General features: G+C 49.7%; 1 protein-coding gene across 8 annotated transcripts in view; it reads right to left on the minus strand.

Annotated features, from left to right (window-relative positions):
* The window catches only part of ZNF185 (zinc finger protein 185 with LIM domain), an 88,825-nt gene that overhangs the window by 54,450 nt on the left and 12,889 nt on the right, over nt 1–21,486 (minus strand). For all 8 annotated transcript variants that reach the window (XM_084813332.1, XM_084813335.1, XM_084813339.1 and 5 more), the window contains exons 2-4: nt 6,533–6,614; nt 3,832–3,967; nt 1,958–2,032 (exon numbers count right to left, since the gene is read on the minus strand). In XM_084813332.1, the coding sequence (XP_084669458.1) occupies nt 1,958–2,032; nt 3,832–3,967; nt 6,533–6,557 (236 nt within the window). In that variant the 5' untranslated portion in view covers nt 6,558–6,614. The remainder of the gene's footprint in view (nt 1–1,957; nt 2,033–3,831; nt 3,968–6,532; nt 6,615–21,486) is intronic.

The raw sequence follows: 21,486 nt of genomic DNA on the forward strand, positions 1-21,486 counted from the left end.
CCAACCAATGAGGCTAGCAAAGCTCTGCTGTAAGGTGGAGGGCCATGTGTGTGTGTGTGTGTGTGTGAGAGAGAGAGGGGGGGGGGATGTTTCCTTTATAAAATAAAAATAAAGATAAAAGACCACTATTAAGCAACAAGCTAGACAAAACATAGGGCAGGGTAAGCAACCTGGTGTCCTCCAGATGTTTTGGACTACAACTCTCATAATCCCCATTGCCCATGTTGACTGGGGTTTATGAGAGTTGTATTCCAAAACATCTGGAGGGTGCTGGGTTGCCTACCCATAGCCTAGAGCAACCAACATCTCTAGCATTCCCATATAATTGGGGAACAATCCAATCTGAAGAGGTGGTATGTGTGTGTGTGTGTGTGTGTGTGTGTGAGAGAGAGAGAGAGAGAGAGAGAGAGAGAACTGGAAATAGCCTGGTCAAGAAAGCAAAGGGGTTTAACAGCAGGCCACTCAATTCTTTCTTGACTCTAGAAAATCCAGAACATACTCTGGATTTTGCTACTGACTTCTGTCTGATACCATTCTTCTTCACCTCAAAAAAGAATTAAACAGCTGGAAAGCAACTGCCACCCCACCACACATCCAGATTTTCCAATGGATGAGCTTCCCAGAGAGGCTTCCCTGGGACCTATGTTGTGCTCTTTCTGGCACCAAGCGAAGACTTCTTATTTTCCCAGGTGTTTTAGTTTTTCACTTCCTGTTGTTTTAAATCTGGTACTGTACTTTAAACCTTTGCACTGCTGCTAGTCCTGATGACTATGTGCCATCTCCAGTAAGCTTATAAACACCAGTTTCTGGCGAACACAGGTGGTGCTGTTCTGCACATGCCCTGCTTGTGGATTTCCCGGAGGCAGCTGGTTGGCCATTGCGTGAACAGAATGTTGGACTAGATGGACCCTTGGTCTGATCCAGCAGGGCTCTTCTTACATTCTTATGTTTACTCAGAAGTAAGTCCCACTAAGTCCAAAGGGGCTTACTCCCAAGTAAGTGTGAATAGTCTTGCAACATTAGTCTTCATTTCAGTTGAGAAGGACTAAAGGCGAAACTACATGGGACATTATTCATGAGGTTTGCCCTTCAGTGCAAGATTTTTCTTTCACAAATAGCCAGTGCTGTGTGTGCATGTGTGTGTGACAGAGAGAGAGAGAGAGAGAAAGCTGGATTGGGACCATAGTGTGGGGGGAGTTAGACCTTCCCTCTACCCTCTGCTCCTACTATTGGCATGGTGGGGGAAAGCTCCCATTGGAGTGAATGGGAACTCCCCCTGCGCCCCAAGCAAAAAGCAGGTATGGAATCCTTAATCCAGATCAGGAACACAGAGGCAGGAAAATACACTGCAACTGCTGCTGGTCATCCTACGAAACTGATTGGTGAGAGATTCAGGACAGATAAAAGGAAGTACTTCTTCACAGAGCACATAATTAAACTATGGAATTTGCTCCCACAGGAAGTAGTGATGGCCACCAGTTTGTATGGCTTTAAAAGGGGGTTAGACAAATTCCTGGAGGAAGAGGCTACTAGGCTATGTGCTGCCTCCAGTACCAGAGCCAGTATGCCTATGGACACCAGTTGCTGGGAAACATGGGTGGGAGGGTGCTGTTGCTCTCATGCCCTGCTTGTGGGTTTGCTGTGGGCAGCTGGTTGGCCACTGTGGGAACAGAATGCTGGACTAGATGGACCCTTGGTCTGATCCAGCACGGCTCTTCCGATGTACTTATGCTAGGTTTTATTTTGGCTTTTACTTTTATTTTACATTGTAGTTTTAAACTTTAAACGTTTATATTACATCTTATGTTGTATTTTATGGTTTTAATTGTCATGAACCATCCAGAGAGCTTCGAATATTGCGCAGTATAGAAATGTAATAAACAAAATAAATAAATTAAATACAATGGATCAGCCCTATCAGATCCCATTGGAAGTCAGATGTGTGTGAGACAGGCACCTGCGATTCGGGGACAAGGTTCTTGGTGACACAGGAGATCTCCCAGTGTTGCCCCGGGTCCTCAACGGTGAATGTCTAACAGGAAGGAAGAGGAGAAAGAAGAGACAAAAAGAGAAATTACCATGGTGGATACAGCATTGAACAAATATGCTTTCATCAGGCTGAAAGCATTTTCTGCCAGCTTTTCTGGCAGAGGGGCATGCAAGGGGCCTCTGACAGGGCTGGCCCAAGTAATTTTGCTGCCTGAGGCAAAGCACAAGATGGCGGCCCCCTTTCCATGTACCAAAGCTGATTGGACTGGCAGTAGAATTTTATGTTGACACTGGTGATAGAGGGCGGCAGGCTAGTCTAGGGGGCACAGAGCAAGCCATGTGGCCCAGGTATCTCCATCCTCCAACACTCAACATCACCCGCCCTCCAGCATCTGCCACCTGAGGCAACTGCCTCACTCTGCCTCATGGTAGGGCCAGCCCAGCCCTCTGAGACCCACAGGATTATAGCCCCTCTGCTGCAGTTGGTTCAAGGGTTCTATCCCTGTAGAGGATAGAGTAGAGGCCCAGAACTCTCCAGAGTCCCAATCTGGCTCACCGGGGTTCCCCAAAAGACCACACCTCCTTCCCCTTTCCCCAAGTCATCAATTGTTGGATGATTTCCTGGCTTTTGTGCAGTTTTTTCCCCTGTTTCAAAAGCTTGAAATACCTCTCCTATGGCTTAATTGCTGGCAGTGAGAGCTTTAAGATAAAATATGCTGGCATTTGCGGTATTTTGGTCTCCCCACTTTTGCTTTCGGCCCCTCCCACCACTGGAACGTGGCCCCCGAGAGATTCTCTGAAATGGAATTTGGACTTTGGGCTGAAAGAGGTTCTGCATCCCTGCACTAGAGCAAGGATACATCCTCAAGCAGTGGCAGCTGGGGACTCCCGTTCCAGAGGGCATGTGATTCCATTCAGGGCTTTAGTTACCACCAGCCAAAACTCTGATGGACCTATCCAAGGTGCTGAATCCTATCACCCAAATGGGTGCAGCACCTTAGATAGCAGCATTAGAGTTTTGGCTGGTGGTAACTAAAACCCTGCATGGAATCACAGCTCTTCTGGAACTGGAGTCTCCAGCCACCACTGCCCTCAAGCATGGGGAACTTGCTCAAACATGAGTGAGTTGGCAGGAAATCAGTCTGTAATCCTAGCTGAGCTTTTACAAGCCGCACCCTCAGAGAAAAATGAATCTTTGGTGTTATGGATCCTCGGTGGCATGCCAATGTGCCCCGTTCCCCCTAGTCCTCTGGCAGACATTGGCTGGCCAACAGCTGCCTTTCTTTGAGCCAGAGTTTTGCTTGTTCAGTGGCTTTGCACACAGTGGGGCTGTTCACACAACACGCCAACCCACACTCAGTGGTTGAGGGTGGGTTGTTGCTGTTAGTGCGTTGTCTGAACCCAGGACATTTTCCGCAGGGTGGCTTGTTAACCATGCAGTGTGGCTTGTTAACCACCCTGAACAGCCCAACAACAAACCATGGGCTCTCAAGGCGGCTTGTTCAAGAAAAAATAGCCACGCTGCATGGTAACAAGCCACCCTGCGGAAACTGTCCTGGGTTCAGACAACACGCTAACCCGTGGTTTAACAAATAGCCCACGGTTCAACGACAACCCACACTCAACCATTGAGTGTGGGCTAGTGTGTTGTGCGGACCCAGTCAGTGTAAAATCTGGTGTTTGGTCCCTTAGGAGCTTTACTCTGGGAGGCGGAGTGGTGATGGAGCTATCATCTTCTGGCAGCTTTGGGAGGTGGGCTGGGCTTATGGGAGTGACTTCCACAGAAGGGGCAGCTGCCTGTCCCAACTCACATCGGCCTGTCATTCTACTGTCCCTACTCACATCGGGCTGTGATTCTGCTCCTCTTCAGAGTCAGATTTCTGCTGGATCCAGCTCTTATCCCCTTTCAGCGTTGTCCGCACTTTCATCTGGGTAAGGATCCTCTTCCGGTCTTCTTCGCTGGGTAGGATGACGCCATCTAATGAATGGACAAATAAGAAGTTTGGGCAGAGTGTCTGCAGAGCATTAGCCGGACTTGGAAAGCCTGGGTTGAAGCCAGGGATGTCAGAGAAATCTGCAGCAGATTCGAAGAAGTTTGGATTTCTATGAATCCGGCCTGTGGATTTCGCAGCGGACCGGCTTTTCCGAGTCACGCGGATTCTGCTGTCTTGGGAAAGTTTCTTTCACTGAGAGGACGGGAGATTTACACTAATGCACATTAGCCCTCCCCTTGCCCCTCGATTAGGGATGTCAGAGAATTCTGCCACGGATCCCAGGGAGGCCGAATTCTGCCGCCGCCGGCCATGGCTGCAGCTGCGGCAGCGGTGGCTCTGGCCACTGCCAGGCTGCGGCCGCAAATGGCGGCCGCTACACCGGCCGCCATTTGTGTCCCCGCTCTTTGCCGTGATAGGCTACATAAATATTTACATAGCCTATCAAGGCTCAGCGAAGGGACGCAAATGGCGGCCGGTGTAGCAGCCACCATTTGCATCTGCAGACCTGCCACAGGCAGATGTCCAGCTGCAGATGCACCCGGCCGGCGGCTCCACAGAGTCGCCGCAGAGCAGAGCTGGCCAGGGAGGATTCCCAGGGGAGGGACAGAGCACCTCCCCCCCCACCGCGGATGCCACTTACAAAACAGGTAAGTTTCGTAACTTACCCTTGATTTGGCTCAGAGAAGCAGGAGGAGGGAGTATTGAGTACACCTGCCTGTTTTGTTTTTGAAATTGAAATCACCATCATGAAATTATTCCCACTAGGGATGTACAGATTGTGTAAAATCTGTTCCGTCTGTGTTTCGTGGATTGTTGGGCACCTTTCTTTCCATTGTCTGCTCATCAATGGAATCAGATTTTTTTGTTCCCAAATTTTCACAAATGTGCATGTGTGAAAATGCCCCAGTTCCCCCCAAATGCACATTTTCATGCTTTAACCTATGGGGAAAATGCACATTTTTGGTTGGGATTTTATTTTGCATATTGTTCTACAACGAAATCTGTGCAAAATTCAGGAGAGTTAGAAAAACGGTCTGTAGGTCTGCGGAATCCGCCTGGCAGGGGAAAAGCCGGTCCACTGCAGAATCCACCGGTCGGATTCATGAAAATCCAAACTCATTTGGTTCTGTTGCAGATTTCTCCAACATCCCTAGTTCCCACCTGCCACCTAATACTAGTATCTCCCCCTGACCTGGTCCAGTGATGCTAATAATAGCAGCTATGGGGAGGTGACTTTGATCAGGGAAAGGGCACAGGGCAAAGGGTTCAATTCTCCCTTCCCCTGGTACCACCACTCTGAGCCCATGCTCACCCTCTGCAACACCATTTAAGCAGCTGGTTCACAGTCTGGGGATGCTCCTGGATCCATCTCTGTTCCTAAATATTCAGGTAGCGGTGTGAGCCAACAGTGCCTTTCACCAATGATCAGGTAAACCCGCTGTGCCTTTTCCTGGAGAGGATGGACCTGGCCTTGGTCATTCATGTCCTTGTAATTTTCCAGAATAGATTACTGTAACACACTCTATATGGGGCTCCCCTTGGAGACAGTCTGGAAATGTCAACTGGTCCAGAATGCGGCAGCCGAAGTCTTGTCTGGGGCCAGCAGATGGATCATATTACGCCAATTATTTACAAGCTCCATTGTACTGGAGGTCATGGGCTGGGGGAAGGGAGAGAAATCCCCCTGCTACCTCTAATTTGTGTGTGATCCCATCCAAGGGAGGCTGGTGGATCCAATTTCGGTGGAGTGGAGGTTCCATTCTGGCTGGTTGTGACTAAAACCCAGAATGGAATCTCCACCCCGCCGAAATCGGATCTACCAGCCTCCCCTGATCCCATCACAGGCCATACCTATCACACGCAGTTTGGCCCTCAGATAAAGAGAAAAATAGCTGAGGGTTGAGTTGGGTCAGAAGCAGCCTGGGCGGGGGGGGGGCTTTGAGAGGGAGGGGCTACCTTGCCGCTTTGCAGATGGAATGCATGATTGGCAGTTTTACTGTCCACTTCATTAGCATATGCTCTGCTCAGTTTCCCTGCCGGTCAATAACACAGCCAGTACCGGCTCCAGGATTTTGAGGGCCCTTGGGCAAGACAGCCTCAAGGGGCCTCATCCTTCAGTGAGTCTCCCTTCTCACTGCAGTTGTCTCCAGCGGCTCTTGCTCCTCCTCTTCTCTCCCATGATTGCTACCGCTTGCTTGACAGGCAGAGAGCCAGGGAGCAAGCAGGCCGTGGCGTCTCCTGCTGCTCCTTCTCACTTGCTCCATTGTCTGGCCCAGAGCGAGAGGCAGGTGAACAAGCGGATTGCAATGAAGAAGAGGAGGAGCAAGTCCAGGGGCTCACATGAGTGGGCCCCTGCTGGCGTGGGGGCCCTCAGCAGGTGCCCAACCATGCCTACCCTTGACGTTGGCCCCAAACACAGATATTACAAAGGCAGCCTAAGGCTCCGGGCTTCTCTCATCCAAAGGGAAATATACACTTTAGTATGACTCCAGGACTTCTCACAGCTTCCCAGGTTGGGTGGGGAGCATTAAAGGTAAATAGTCATTTACCTTTCACGACGCCGAGGGACAGCATGGCTTGCGCTGGTTGGCTTGTGTCTCAATTTCTGGATTTTTGCACAAATAGATATAACTGGGAAGGAGAGAACAAAATGCAGGTTAGTAATGTAGCTGGGAGAGCAGACATGCCACAGGCATTCCCTGAACAAAGAGGAGTTTGTTAAGGATCCTTCCAGCAACCCCATTCTATACCAGGTGGCCAGCTCCCCAAATTGGCACACCCTCTCCCTTCCCTTGCTTTTGAAGGGGAATAAAGATGTTTTTATTTCATTATGTTTTTTTCTGTTTGATATTATCTGACTGTTTCGCTGATTCTTTCACACAGTGCCGTTGTTTTATATGCCGTTCCCCCATCCCACCCACCGTTCCATTGATGCTGATAGTAGCTGTAATTTTTGTATTTAATTATATTCTTTTTTAATGTGTGTTTTATAATTATTGTGAACTTTTTTGAAAACCACTATGGCTGAAAAGCAATATACAAATACGATATAGATAGATTAGACAGAAGTGCTTTTGCCCAACTGGACTGGATTGTTCAACCATGTGACAAGCCATCCGCAAAAGTAATCTCTTTGCAAAGTATAAGACAGGGATGGGAAACTTGTGACCCTCCAGATGTTTTGACCTACCAATCCCAGCAGCTTGAAGCAAGCATAGCTAATGGTGGAGGATGACAGGAACTGCAGGCCAAAAGTTGCCCACTCATAGTATAAGAGGATGGGTCCCGGCCCCATGGAGATTACAATCTAAGATATAGATTCGGAAGCAGCACCTGGGAAAATCTGAAGTTTACAGGTTTTTTAAACCCCAATATTGATTACCTGACACAACATGGTTTGTATTGACAATCGGGCCAGGAAAATACTGGCTGTTTGGTGACCCAACTGCTAAGTTAGTTCATGGCTGAGCGCACCTATGAACCAGCAACATCTCTGCTCATCGCTCTTTCTAGACTCCCAAAGTGCCTGTTCAGTTATACTGGGGCAGGGAATCTATGGCTCTCCAGATGTTGTTGGAACTCAACTCTGATCAGCACCAGCCAGCATGACCAATGGTCACAGATGATGGGAGTTGTAGTCCAGCAGGAGGATCACAGTTTCCCTGCCCCTGCAGTTAGATCATCCTTGGAGGCTGATTCAGGTGTCCCTCCTTCCAGAGGTCTGGCAGGCAGTGATCCATGATCAGGCCTTTTCTGTAGTAGCCCCTTATCTTTGGAACACTCTTGCCAGAGGGCTGGCAGACTGAGGTGACTGCCTTGGGCATCATGAAAGAGCAGCCAAATGTTCATTATTTAATTTATTGTTCTTGTATTTTCACTTCCCAGGTGAGGGAGAGGAACTTGTGGGATTTTCTGCCAAAATGGGGTACTACACACCCAGGAAATTATGGACTTTGTTTAATCCATTCCATGTGTGTTTCATGGATTGGCAGGCATCTTTCATTACATCGTCCGTTTTTTCCCCTTCAGTAAAGTCCACAAAAAAAGTCCACCACAATTTACAGCACTTTCGCTGGCACATAACATTTTGCATATTGTTCTTAGCTCAGTGTACAATCTATGAGCAGAATGCACAAAAAAAGAGTGCTGCACAGTAGAGGCTGAAGACAAATCAGAGATTTGTCATTGTGTGCAAAAACATTGTGCAGCTGTCGTTGTTGTTTTTAAAAGCATATGAATCAGTATATTTTCCAGCACCTTTCATACAACTAAATTTGCATACAATTCTGGAAAAGAAAAAACAGTTTGCAAGCCCATGGAATTCGTGTGACTCGGAAAATGCCAGTCTACTGCAGAATCTGTGTGTTGGTTTCATAGAAATCCGAAATAATTTGCATCCATTTTAGATTTTTCCAGCATCCCTATATGAACCTTGACTTGTGGGAAGCAAGTACCATTTGCTGCTCTGCCTCAGGTAGCAAAACCTTTGGGACCAGACCTGCAGAGAGGTTCACTTGGCACCCACCTTGCTGATGAGAACTCTTTTATCCTCTTGGGGCTTGTCTACATTAAGCAAAAATCCCGCATCCTCACTGGGGCTTTCTTCTTCCGGAGTATTTTTGGATTTACGATCAGCTCCTTTAGATGGCAAGCATGTGATTCGGAATTGGAAACTTCCCTTCTCAGCCATGCTCTATATGTTCAATGAAACAGCACCATCTAGTGGCTAAATTATAGTGCTACACAGGTTTTACACACTGCTAATATCACGCCATTTCCTTTTGTTACAGCTTATCTCCGATCTTTTTGAAAGCAGGATGAAGGGGGGATAAAGTGGGAAAGTGTGGGAGACACTTCCTGGAAGTTGATGACGTCATGTAAAGGACCTGCAAACTTCCGTGAGTGAACAATCATGAGCGTGAAATAAATTGCTCATGTAGAGAAGCTCTAGGTCTCTTGTCTAATTTTGTTTATTGCTGCTTCTGCTTCTTCCTCTCTCTCTGTCTCTCTCTTTTGTTTTGTATCTGCTGCACTGTAGCATCTCTCATTAAGTTGCTTTAGTGTCTGTGTGATTTTCTCCATGTGATCTTTTAAAAATATTGTAAGCCACTCTGAGCAGTATTATGGGGAAAGTGAGATATAAATATTTTACACTGGGACTGGATTGGATTGGATGTCAAGCTCAGCCTATTTAGGGCTTTACAGGCCAAGGGAAAGGAACACAGGGCGCTGCCTTCTATTGAGTCAGCCCAGTGGTCCATCTAGCCCAGTACTGCCAACATCGACTGGCAGACCTGAGGGAAACCCAAAAAATCTTTAGGAGGGGAAAACATTAAGGGGCAAAACCAGCCCAATACGCATGTTCAGCGGTCACAGAATATTGGGTAACTGCTGGTGATAAGGGCATTGGAAAACCTGGGGATGGGAAGAGGATTGGAATGGAATGGAGTGTCTGGAACAGTCTTTCCCCAGCCTTGCAAGATCGTGGCCTTGCTGGCTGGGAATGCTTGGAGTTGTAGTCCAACACATCTGCAGGACACCAGGTTGGGGAAAGCTGATCTGGAATCTTGAGCAGGAACATTCAGCACTGCCACATTTTGTTACAGGTCTCACTTGCAAGAATTATAGCCGCAGTTCACCAGGGGTGTCTTCTGCTCAAGATTACTCACTGCCACCAAGACATGGACTGCCATGTTCTGCAGGGGCGTTTAACCAGTCACAAGTTGCAGAGGTGAGACAGTTTGGCCATTTCCTCCTGTCCCATCTCTCATACAGACCGACCATAGGGAAGCAAACTGGTTCTGAGACTCGGATGCACATGTTAACCAGGCCAAGACTGTCATCAACAGGTCTGAACTGTCACCACCAGCTTCTGTTCGCCTTTAAACTTGGAATCGCTCACCCCAGACGCTCAGGCTGCACTGGAATTTCTGGCTTTGCAAATCCATGCAAACCTGGGCATGTCGGAGGCACTCATCAGGTATGGCTTTGGGGAAACAACAAAGAGTCTTTCCTAATGCTTCCCCACCCCCCCAGCCATGAGTCATGAAGCAGTTGCAACCCAATTCCTGTCCTTTCTTGATGGTTTCTTCCCAGCACGTTACAGGTACAAACACCTTTTTCAGAAAAAAGAGTGGAATCATGAGGTGTGCTGCTTAGAGCAGCCTTTCCCCCAACCTGATACCTTCCAGGTGTGTTGGACTACAACTCCCATCAACCCCAGCACTGTACTGTGGGTGGTGAGACTTGCAGCCCAACACATCTGGAGGGCATTGGACTGGGGAAGGCTCTTCTAAGGCGTATGAATGAACAAGTAGGCAGCTGGATCAATGGCAACAGGAGTAGGGAAACTCTGGGGGCCCCATGGGCACATTTGGCAGTCTGAGAAACTGCCTTGGACACCGCCACAAAATGGCTGCCATGACAGGCAGGGCTCGTCACAAATGACAAATAGCCTGCCCAAAAGACTGAGTGCATGGCAGAGGTGAGGTCTAAGCTACAACACACTCAACACTTCCTTTGAACCCACAGTTTTCAGCACCAACAGAAACCTATTTCATAGACAGCAAACTCTTTCACTCTCCTCCTCCCACCAGCCCGCTGCCACTCAACTCACTCCCCTGCATCTCTTTTTCTCACACCCTGGCTCGCTACTCATAGAGAGCCAGGGCCTGCAGGAGAAGTTGCCACCACCGGGGAAGAGGCGTGCCTGCTGCTGCTGGGCCTGCTGCTGCCGCCGCCACCAACACCAGGCCTTCCCTGCGGACTTCTGCCTGCAGACCGCCAGTCCCTGCAGGATCAGGCCCCCAGGTACCGAGCCAGCTGTGCTGCTTCCACCTGCCCCTTCCTGGAGGGGCTACTTAAGCTGGTTGGCTGAGGTGGCCTGGGAGAGCCAGGGCCTGCAGGAGAAGCTGGCTGGGGAAGAGGCGGGCCTCCTCCTCCTCCTCCTCCTCCTCCTCCTCCTCCTCCTCCTCCTCCTCCTCCTCCTCCTCCTCCTCCTGCTGCTGCTGCTGCTGCTGCTGCTGCTGCACCACCACCACCACCACCACCACCACCACCGCTACTACTACTTCTACCATCATCATCACCATCATCACTACTGTGGACTCCTGCCTGGCAGTATTTTAAAGGGGATTTTTTAGTTGTTGTTGTTGTTGTTTTTAATTTCTGGGGGATTCTGTTGTGTTTTTAGGGGTGGGTAGCCTGCCTGATAGGCGGGAGCGAGGGGGCATGTGTCCACCTGATGGAGGCAGTGGGGGGAGTGTTGGGGGCCAGAACATACTGACGCTGGGCAGCAGGCACTGGCGGAGCGCTAGGGGCAGGCCATGCCAGGTAAGGGGAACAAAGGAGAGATGTGTAGTATCTGTCCCCTGCTCCGGGCCTGTCCAGAGCCAAAGGATGGCTGGGGGAGGTGTGACCCCATCTTCTGGCCTTCGTTTGCTGCTCTGCAATGCCAGGTCTGTTACCCAGAAAACCTCCCTCATCCATGACATGATCCTGGATGAGGGTGCAGACCTGGCATGTATTACGGAGACCTGGCTGGCCGAGGCCGCTGCTCCAACCCTTGCAGCCATGTGTCCAGCTGGATTTTCGTATGCACAGCAGCCGAGGGCTGGGGATCGGGGAGGGGGAGTGGCTGTTATCTACCGAGAGTCCTTGGTCTTCACCAGACCCCCTCTCTGGGAGACCAAGGTTGCTGAGTGCATGTACTGGAGGTTGGGCCCGAAGGGCAGTCTGGGGATTCTGCTCGTGTACCGTCCACCCCGCTGCACGACTGACTCCCTGGCCAAGGTGCTTGAGGTGGTCTCTGATGTGCGTGTACAGTCCCCTAACTTACTGGTGTTGGGGGACTTCAACGTACATTCAGAGGCCATCCTCACAGGAGCACCTCGGGACTTCATGGAGACCATGGCTTCCTGGGAGCTGCACCATACTCTAACTGGGCCCATCCATGTAGCCGGTCATGCACTAGACCTTGTGTTTGTTTCTGGAGAGGCGGGGAGTGATCTGGAAGTCGGGGGTATATCCACCACTCCCTTGTCATGGTCAGATCACTATCTGGTGACGTTGGACTTCTCGGTTCCACAACCCCTCCGCAGGGGTGGAGGACCCATTAAAATGGTCCGCCCCAGGTGTCTTATGGATCCGAATGGATTCCTGAACGCGCTTGGGGATTCTCTGGAGCATGCCAACGGCCACTTGGTCAAGACCCTGGTGGGTGGCAGGAATGCCGCAATCACTGGGGCATTAGATCAGGTGGCTCCGAAACGCCCTCTGCCCCTGAACAGGGCTCAGACTGCACCATGGTTCAATCCGCAGTTACGAGCTCTGAAACAGGAGGTGAGACGGCTAGAGCGCCAGTGGCAGAAGTCTCGCTCTAAAGACGATCAGACACAGGCTAGAGCTTTATCTTCAGCCTACCACGTGGCAGCGAAGGCAGCAAAAAAGGAATATTATGCTGCCTCTATCGCGTCTGCAGAGTGCTGTCCCAGGAGGCTGTTCCAAGTGGTCCGGAGCCTGGTCGGTCCTGTGACTCCGGAACCACTGGAGCATTCTAAGGCCTCCTGTGAGGCCTTGGCAAGGCGCTTTGCAGATAAAATTGATCGGATTACGAGTGTTACTCCGCATGCTGTGTATACAGTTAGTGAGCAAGAGGAGTGGCAAACCAGTTTTGTGGGATCGGTTCCGGCTTCTTCCTTCTGATGAAGTGGACAAGGTGCTTTCATCTGTACGGCCGACCACCTGCTTACTTGATCCTTGCCCATCTTGGCTCATTATGGGCTGCAGAGAGAGACTGGGTGAGGGGATCAGGGCAGTGATGAACGCTTCTCTTGGGGAGGGAGTGATGCCATCAGCCCTCAGGAGGCAGTGATAAGACCGCTCTTAAAGAAGCCCTCCTTGGATCCCCAAGTTCTGAACAACTTTCGCCCAGTCTCAAATCTGCCATCTTGGGGCAAGGTGATTGAGCGGGAGGTGGCGATGCAATTGAAGGCACACTTGGAAGAAACTGATTATCCAGACCCATTTCAGTCCGGCTTCAGGCTTGGGCATGGGACAGAAATGGCCTTGGTCGCCTTGGTGGATGATATGAGGAGGGCTCTGGATAGGGGTGAATGCTCCTTCCATGTTCTCCTCGACCTCTCAGCGGCTTTTGATACCGTTGACCATGGTATCCTCCTGGACCGCCCACCATATTGCGGTGGTTCCGGTCCTTCCTCTCCAGCAGGTACCAGAGGGTAGCACTGGGAGAGGAGGTTTCGGACCCGTGGCCACTTACTTGTGGGGTGCCACAGGGTTCCATCCTCTCCCCGATGCTATTTAACATCTATGTGAAGCCGCTGGGGGCTATCATCAGGAGGTTTGGGGTGCGGTGTCATCAATATGCGGATGACATGCAGCTCTACCTCTCGTTCAAATCTTCACCAAGGTTGGCCATAGAATCCCTGTCCAAATGTCTGGAGAAGGTGAGTGGCTGGATGGGGAGGAATAAGCTGAAGCTGAACCTTGACAAGACCAAGGTACTTTTGGTGGGAGACAAGAGGAGGCTGGGGGATGTTGACCTTGTGTTGAATGGGGTATGGCTACCCTTGAAAGACCAGGTCCGCAGCCTAGGGGTCATTTTGGACTCCCAGCTGTCCATGGAGGCTCAGGTGTCAGCTGTGAGCCAGACAGCGCTGTACCAACTCCATCTGATATGGCAGCTGCACCCCTTCCTTCCCGACTATTTGCTCCCATCAGTAGTACATGCCCTGGTCTCCTCTCGTTTAGACTACTGTAATGCGCTCTACGTGGGGTTACCCTTGAAGACGGTTCGGAAGCTGCAGCTGGTAGAGAATGCGGCGGCTCGCCTGATTAAAGGCAGTCACCAGCAACATCACATCCCTCCAGTGCTGAAGGAGTTGCACTGGTTGCCAGTTGTTTTCCGGGCCAAATTTAAGGTGTTGGTTTTGACCTTTAAAATCCTATATGGTTCCGGCCCAGCCTATCTTAAGGAGCGCCTCCAGCAACACCAGACAGGCCACTTAACAAGATCAGCCTCAGATGGCCTTCTCTCTGTCCCATCAGCCAGGACAGCTAGACTGGTGGGGACGAGGGAGAAGGCCTTTTCTGTGGTGGCCCCCACTCTGTGGAACTCCCTCCCTAGGGAACTCCGCCATGCCCTCTCTTTAATGAGCTCCCGCCATGCATTAAAAACGTGGTTGTTCAGGCAGGCATTTGGGGTGGGTTAGGGTATTTTAGAAAATGTTTTTATTGTAGAATTTTATTGTTTTAAACTGTTTTATTATATGCTGTACATTGCCCAGAGTGGCTGGGTGACCAGCCAGATGGGCGATTAATAAATTTAATAAATAATAATATTAGATGCGCTCTCTCTCTGTACACTTCAGAACTGTCTCCATCAGACAGTGTCATGGAAGGCTTAGAGGACACACCAGCCGGGAAGCTAGCCAACAAACTTTATTATCTCTCCAACAAGAACAGAAGAGCAACAGGTAACTCCTGACTCCACCCAGATACAGCCAAATCCAGTGCTAAACCACCTATTGACACTATCCATATAGACAGCATATGGCCGAGGGCCAGAGTATCTGAAGGACAACCTGCTCCCATATTTTATTTATTTTTATCCCACCTTTTTTCCTCCTTAAGGAACCCAAGGTGATGTACAAAGTCCTCCTCCATTATATCCTTGCAACAACAACCCTCTGAGGTAGGTTGGGCTGAGAGCCTGTGACTGGCCCAAAGTCACCCAGTGAGCTTCCATGGCCAAGCGGGGACTGGAACCCAGATCGCCTGACTCCCAGACGAACACTCTAGCCACTGCACCACAGTGGCTCTCATTCATTCATTAATTACAGTTCTATATCACCCAATAGCCAAAGCTCTCTGGGCGGTTCACAACACGATAAAAGAATGTATAAAACTTTAAATGTACAATAATTTAAAACAGTTTGAAACAGTTAAAAACTATCAACAATAAAACTACCAGGACCTGAAAAAAGCCCTAACATTAAGAAGCTCCATATGAACCTGCTTCCTACTTAAGATCAGCATCAGAGGCCCTACTGACTGCTGCCGCCTTCAATGGCATCCAGAGAGACAGGGCTTTTTTGGTGGTGGCACCCCAGTTGATGAATATTATTCTCACTAGAGACACTCAGCTGATGTGTACTTTACTACTTTTTTGGCACCAAGTGATGACAGTTTTATTCTCCCATGCTTAGAATGGAAGACTGGATTTTATTCTTGCAGTTCCTCCGCTTTTGTTGCTGCTTTTACTGCTCTTTTTGGTCTCGTTTTAAATATTTCACAGGACAGTCCTAAGAGAGGGTTCGTGTCAAAGGAATTGCCACTTCCTAAAACCTACCAGCCTGTAATACCCTCTTCCAGGACACTCTATTCTATTTGCCCTTCCTCCCCTCCAGTTTCCCACCCTACCCCCAACAGAACACTCAGTACACTTAACATGCTCAGTTCTCATGAAGCTTGGGGGGGGGGGTATTGCACCTTAGGCTTTATCCCCCTAAATATTTGTTGCACTTCTGTAAATCTTGGGCTTCCCCCAAGCATGGCAATACCCCTGTTTTGTTTTGTTTTCCTTAGTGGCTCCATTTTGGCTGTAGTCCTGTTGGCACTCACCAGCTAAGTTTGCTATTGGAAGGAGTGATACTAGGCTGGATTCAAATTTGGGCCTGAAATTCTTCATTTGCTGGTGGTGAAATTAGGAGCGGGGGGTGGATTTCACTGAACATTCTCCAACCCCCGCCCAGAAACTCTCCAACATTTGGGAGGGGGAAACTCTCAGATACTTTCTCAAGAATTTCTTTTCTGAGAAAAGCTGGTTCATCTCTTTATGCAAACCAAGCTAACGCATAGGTGGAGTTGAGGCTCCAACAATCCTTGGTATGAATATTGGGGTGTTACAGACATGACTCTGTTTTCATTCATGACATATTGGAGGGTGTGCCTATAAGCTTGATTTCTGGTATGGGAACTGGCATATTTGGGAGAGCTGAGTGGGGATGCAACCATGTACACGTGGTGCCCTTGCTAAAACAAACACCTCGGGATCAAGGCAAGTTCTTGGACCTGAAATAGAAACCTCCCTTTCCTGCTTATACATCTGTTGACACCAGTTCTTGGCAGTTAGGCTGACAAATTCAGTGCAAAAGATGGTATTATGATAAGGAAACAAGCCTGCACAGAAATATACAGGGCAGGACTGAGGTGCCGGGGGTTGTCTAGGCAGAAGCCGGAAATTATATTGTTCAGTTCATGCTAGAGCAGAAGGAGTCGCTTGATGTTCCTTGATCCTATACTAATAGCAAACTCATTCTCTGAACATGGATGCTGACATAGTTAAAGGGACTGTTCACACAACATGCTAAGCCACACTCAGTGGTTGAGTGTGGGTTGTTTTGAACCATGGGTTGTTTGTTGAACTGTGGGTTAGTGTGTTGTCTAAACGCAGCATATTTTCCACAGGGTGGGTTATCATGTTGTCCGAATGCAGCCAGGGTAGCCACACTGCATGCTACCCTGCAGTGCGGCTTGTTAACCACCCTGAACAACCCAACAACAAACCATGGGTTCTCAAGGTGGCTTGTTTGAGACAAATAAGCCACACTGCATGGTTAACATGCTACCTTGACTGCTTTCAGGCACCGCGATAACCCACAGTTCAAAACAACCCACACTCAACCGTTGAATGTGGGTTAGTGTGTTGTATGAAGACCCCCCCCCCCAAATGGCACCATCCATATGCAAGAGGGAGACATCGGCGGGCTAGCAGGAACCCCATGGTGAGCTGAAGTACAAAAAATATCAAAGGAAAAAAAGGTAGGGTGGCCAGCTATCCTCTATTTGAAGGGCTGAAAGAGGGCTGTCCTCTGTTTGATGGGCTGCCCAAACCAAGCCTGGTTTAAAGCCCTTAAGAACCCTAAAAAGGGTTTGCTGGGCCTTGAAGTTGCCCATCAATAGCACCTGGAGAGCAGATGGAGGAAGGCACACAGGTCAACAGGTCACAACCTCCCACACTATGGTGAGATGTACTGTATTTCTATTTAAATTATAATAATTATTTCTAACTTTTGTTGTTGTTCAGTCATTCAGTCGTGTCCGACTCTTCGTGACCCCATGGACCATAGCACGCCAGGCCTTCCTGTCCTGCGCTCTCTCCCGGAGCGTGCTCAAGTTCATATTCATTGCATCCGTGATGCTATCTAGCCATCTCATCCTCCGCCGTCCCCTTCTCCTTTTGCCTTCAGTCTTTCCTAGCATCAGGGTCTTTTCCAGGGAGTTTTCTCTTCGCATTAGGTGGCCAAAATATTGGAGCTTCAGCTTCAGTATCTGTCCTTCCAATGAGCACTCAGGGTTGATTTCCTTTAGGATGGACTGATGTGACCTCCTTGCAGTCCAGGGGACTCGTAAGAGTCTTCTCCAGCACCACAGTTCGAAAGCATCAATTCTTCGGCGCTCAGCCTTCTTTATAGTCCAGCTCTCACAGCCATATATTACTACTGGGAAAACCATAGCTTTGATTAGACGGACCTTTGTCGGCAAGGTGATGTCTCTGCTTCTTACTATGCTGTCTAGGTTTGCCATAGCTTTCCTCCCCAGGAGCAAGCGTCTTTTAATTTCATGGCTACAGTCACCGTCTGCAGTGATCTTGGAGCCCAAGAAAGTAAAATCTGTCACTGCTTCCATTTCTTCCCCTTCTATATGCCAGGAAGTGATGGGGCCAGATGCCATGATCTTCGTTTTTTTAATGTTGATTTTCAAACCAGCTTTTGCACTCTCCTCTTTCACCCTCAACAAGAGGCTCTTTAGATCCTCTTCACTTTCTGCCATTAGGGTGGTATCGTCTGCATATCGGAGGTTGTTGATAATTCTCCCAGCAATCTTAATTCCAACCTGTGATTCATCCAACCCTGCGTTTCTCATGATGTACTCTGCATATAAGTTAAATAAGCAGGGTGACATCTATACATATAAATCCGCATGTGTGCATCTTATGCAAATTGGTGTCCTCTTTTTTTGGTGATTCACAAGTGGCTGCCCTAAAAGAAGCCCAGTGAGGACTGAGCATACTCAGTAGGCACGGAACGCAGACTGACTATCCTGGGGGGCGGCGGGGAGGACAAAAATGGGAGGGGAAACAGAACGGAGTATCTTGGAAAAGGGCATGGCTGGCCGGCCAGCTTGCTAGCTAGCATCCTGAACAGAAGCACTGCACACTGCAACGTTTTGTTCAGGTCCCACTTGTCAATCCCATAACTGATCAATCAGGAGAAACACTGTGGTCAACAACCCGCCCTTCCTCCTCTCCTCTTCCCTTCCGTTTCCTACAGCTTTGTCCAGGATTTCATTGAAGCTACGTCTCCTTCAAAGAGCAGTGCCAGTGCCATGTTTCTTGGGGGGGGGGGGCTTGGACAAGATGCCCTCTTGGCCACAGTCAGCAATGTCTATTTGCTTGCCCTCTTCCCCTATGGCCAATCCACTTAGCCACCCAGAGGGAGAGGAAGGGGCACACAAGGGCTCCCTTGTTGCTCCTTTCACTGCTCACACATTCGGAGAGGGGAGGTGAACAAGAAGCAACAGCAAGGAGAAAGACAGGCCAGAGGGTCCCAGGGTGGCAGTTGGGCCCCTTCTGAAGCACGGGCCTTGCCAAAATGCCCAGTGAGGCTGAACCCTGATGCCAGCCCTGGCTAAGGGAACCATTTTTATGTGCTCAAGTATGTAGGTCTGGCTCCAGGTAAACCCTGGACATCACTACCACCAGAAATCATCCAGCAGCCTCAACAGCCAGCCTGGCTCTGGACATCTGTCATCCTGCCTGTGGCCAGAAGGAAGCTGAGGACTTCCAAAGGAACAGCTCCCCCAGCCACGTTCTCCTTCCTGGCAAACCTTTCTCTGTTTCTGTTTGCAAAGTGGGCAAGCAGTAAAGCTAGACCACACACACTGCTTGCTCCTTATGAGACGGTGCCTTTTCTCTTTGCTTCTGCCAAAGTCTCTGAGTTGGGAAAAGTTGACAGAATACTTTCTGTTGCCAAATCCATTCTCTTAACCTGCTGAATCAGGAGCCTAGGGTACCCCACACCCCACCCCACCCCCTGTCTGCACGTTGGGACTCTGGTAGCTCCAGGCGGTACACAATGCTGATCTCAGTGCCCCACCTAGAGCTGGTCTCTCCTTCGTGACATCCTTGTAGGCAGCTGTAAGAATTTCACATCAGGAGACCTGCACAGCCGGCAGTCAAACCCCAAACTGCAGAATCTCATTACGCAGCTCATTAACCGTAGGGGGGTGTGTGTGTGTGTGTGTGTGTGCGTGTTATATGTTACGGGGGAGAAACTATACATACAAGGCTTTTTATATTCTCCAAATAAGTGCAGTCTATGAAGACCATCCAAATATAGATGATTCTATCGATCAGTGATGAGGAAGACGTGGCTCTCCAGATGTCTTTGGACTGCAATTCCCATCATCCTTCACCATAAGCTATGCTGGCTGGGGCTGATGGGAGCTGTAGGCCCATTAGCCCTAGCCAGCATGCCCCATAGCCAGGGATGATAGGAGTTGGAATCCAACATGTGGGAGGTCTCCTGCCCTGCTTTCAAGAAAATGATAACTTAAGAAGCTGCCCTAGATCATGTCAGACTGTGTGTCCATTTAGCCTAGTATTGCCTTTTCTTGACTGGGAGCAGCTCTTCAACCGTCTCAGGAAGACAGAGGCCCTTCCCGTTGGCCTGCTACCTGTTCCTTTTAACTGGAGAGACCGAGAGGGGGGGAGAGAGAGAGAGAGTGGTTGAGAAAGACACAGATGGAGAAAGAGGCAGAAAGTGAGCTTTGAGCTTGGACAAGCTGAAAGCATCTGGGGTTGCTGGATATCCAATGTGGGAGGATTAGATCTGCTTATTGTAGGAGTACGAAACGTCTGCCTTCGCCTCTACTCAACTTGTATATTTCTAAATAAACTGAAACGTAACAGGAGTGCTATACGTCGCCAGTGATCTCCACCAAAGCCAGGGAAGCGCGATCCCTGGAACGGCTCATGGCTTGGAAAGCGGAGAGTGCATCACAACAAAAAATGCCAGTGCAGGCTCCAGGTTTTGGAGGGCCCTTGAGCAAGACACCCTCTGTGGGCCCTTGCCCACCCTGAGTCCACCTTCTCACCACCATTGTCAGCAGCTGGTCTTGCTCCTCCTCTTTGCCACCACTTGCCCGCTTGGCCGGCAGAGACCCAAGGAGCAAGTAGGCAGTAGCATTGCTCCTCCTCCTCCCCACCACGACCACCACCACTGTTGTCTGGGCTAGAAGGAGAGGCAGGTGAACAAGCAGGTTTCAATAGTGAAGAAAAGGAGCAAGTCAGGGGGGCCCTGCTGGCGTTTGGGCTCTCGGCAGGGGCCCGACCATGCCTACCCTTGACACTGGCCCTGAAAAAAAAAATTACTGTCTGACAATATGATGCCACTCTCTGGCAATGCCTACTTGCCAGACAGCAAGTAAGCAGTGGCATCTACTGCTCTTGCTGCTCCCCACCACTGTTGCCTGGGCCAGAGCGAGAGGCAGGTGAACAAGCAGGTTGCACTGGGGAAGAGGAGGAGCAAGTCCAGGGGGCTCTTGCCAGGGGGCTCCTGCTGGGGTGTGGGCCCTCAGCAGGTGCCCCACCATGCCTACCCTTGACACTGGCCCTTAAAAACAACATAAACTGACTGACAGCATGGGGTCCCAGTTCAAAATAGGCCTCAGCATCTGCAGTGTGCAAAAGGGCAGATTACGCCTTGGCGTTCACGCACATGCTTTTATCGGCATGTGCGCTAGAAATGAAATGCAGCCAACCCCTTCTCGGAAACATAACTTCCAAAAACACTAGGGAAGGAGCGAAGGCCTAACCGTGACACATCTAGCCACTCACACTAATAGAACAAGGCAACGGGCATCCACGAAAGGCAAGAACAGGGACAAAGCAAAGACCATGATTTACCAGGGACAGAATACCGAAAATAGGGACTGTGCATTCACAGTCAATGGGGACAGTTGCAGTATGTGTCCAACAGTCATTCCATACCATAGCTCAGTGGTAGAGAACCTGCTTTGCATGCAAAAGGTCTCAGGTTATCCCCAGCAACTCCAAATAGGGCTGGAAAAACTCCTGCCTGAAAGCCTGGAGAGCTGCTGCCAGTCAGTGTTGACAATACTGGGCTAGATGGACCAAGGGTCTGGCTCAGTATACGGCAGCTCCCTGTGTTCCATCAAGCTGTAGCAGAAGGAGAGAAGGAAAGCAAGGCCGCCATCAGCCCTCCTGGGAAGCCAGCAAGGCCTCCATCAGCCACCTCTCCCTCAAATGTTGTGTACACCTTGCCTAAATCAACGACGTTTTTGCTGCAGCTGCAACCCATTGAGTTTTGCCGTCCCATAATGCTGATGTCAACAGCTGTTACAGAACCACTCCACATGGCACTGGAAATCTCACTGCCAGGGGTAACCCTGAGGTCCAAAT

The sequence above is a fragment of the Heloderma suspectum genome, chromosome 9, assembly GCF_057233095.1.
Source record: "Heloderma suspectum isolate Gila_16-S chromosome 9, 16-S_ref, whole genome shotgun sequence".
In the NCBI taxonomy this organism is placed as follows: Eukaryota; Metazoa; Chordata; class Lepidosauria; order Squamata; family Helodermatidae; genus Heloderma; species Heloderma suspectum.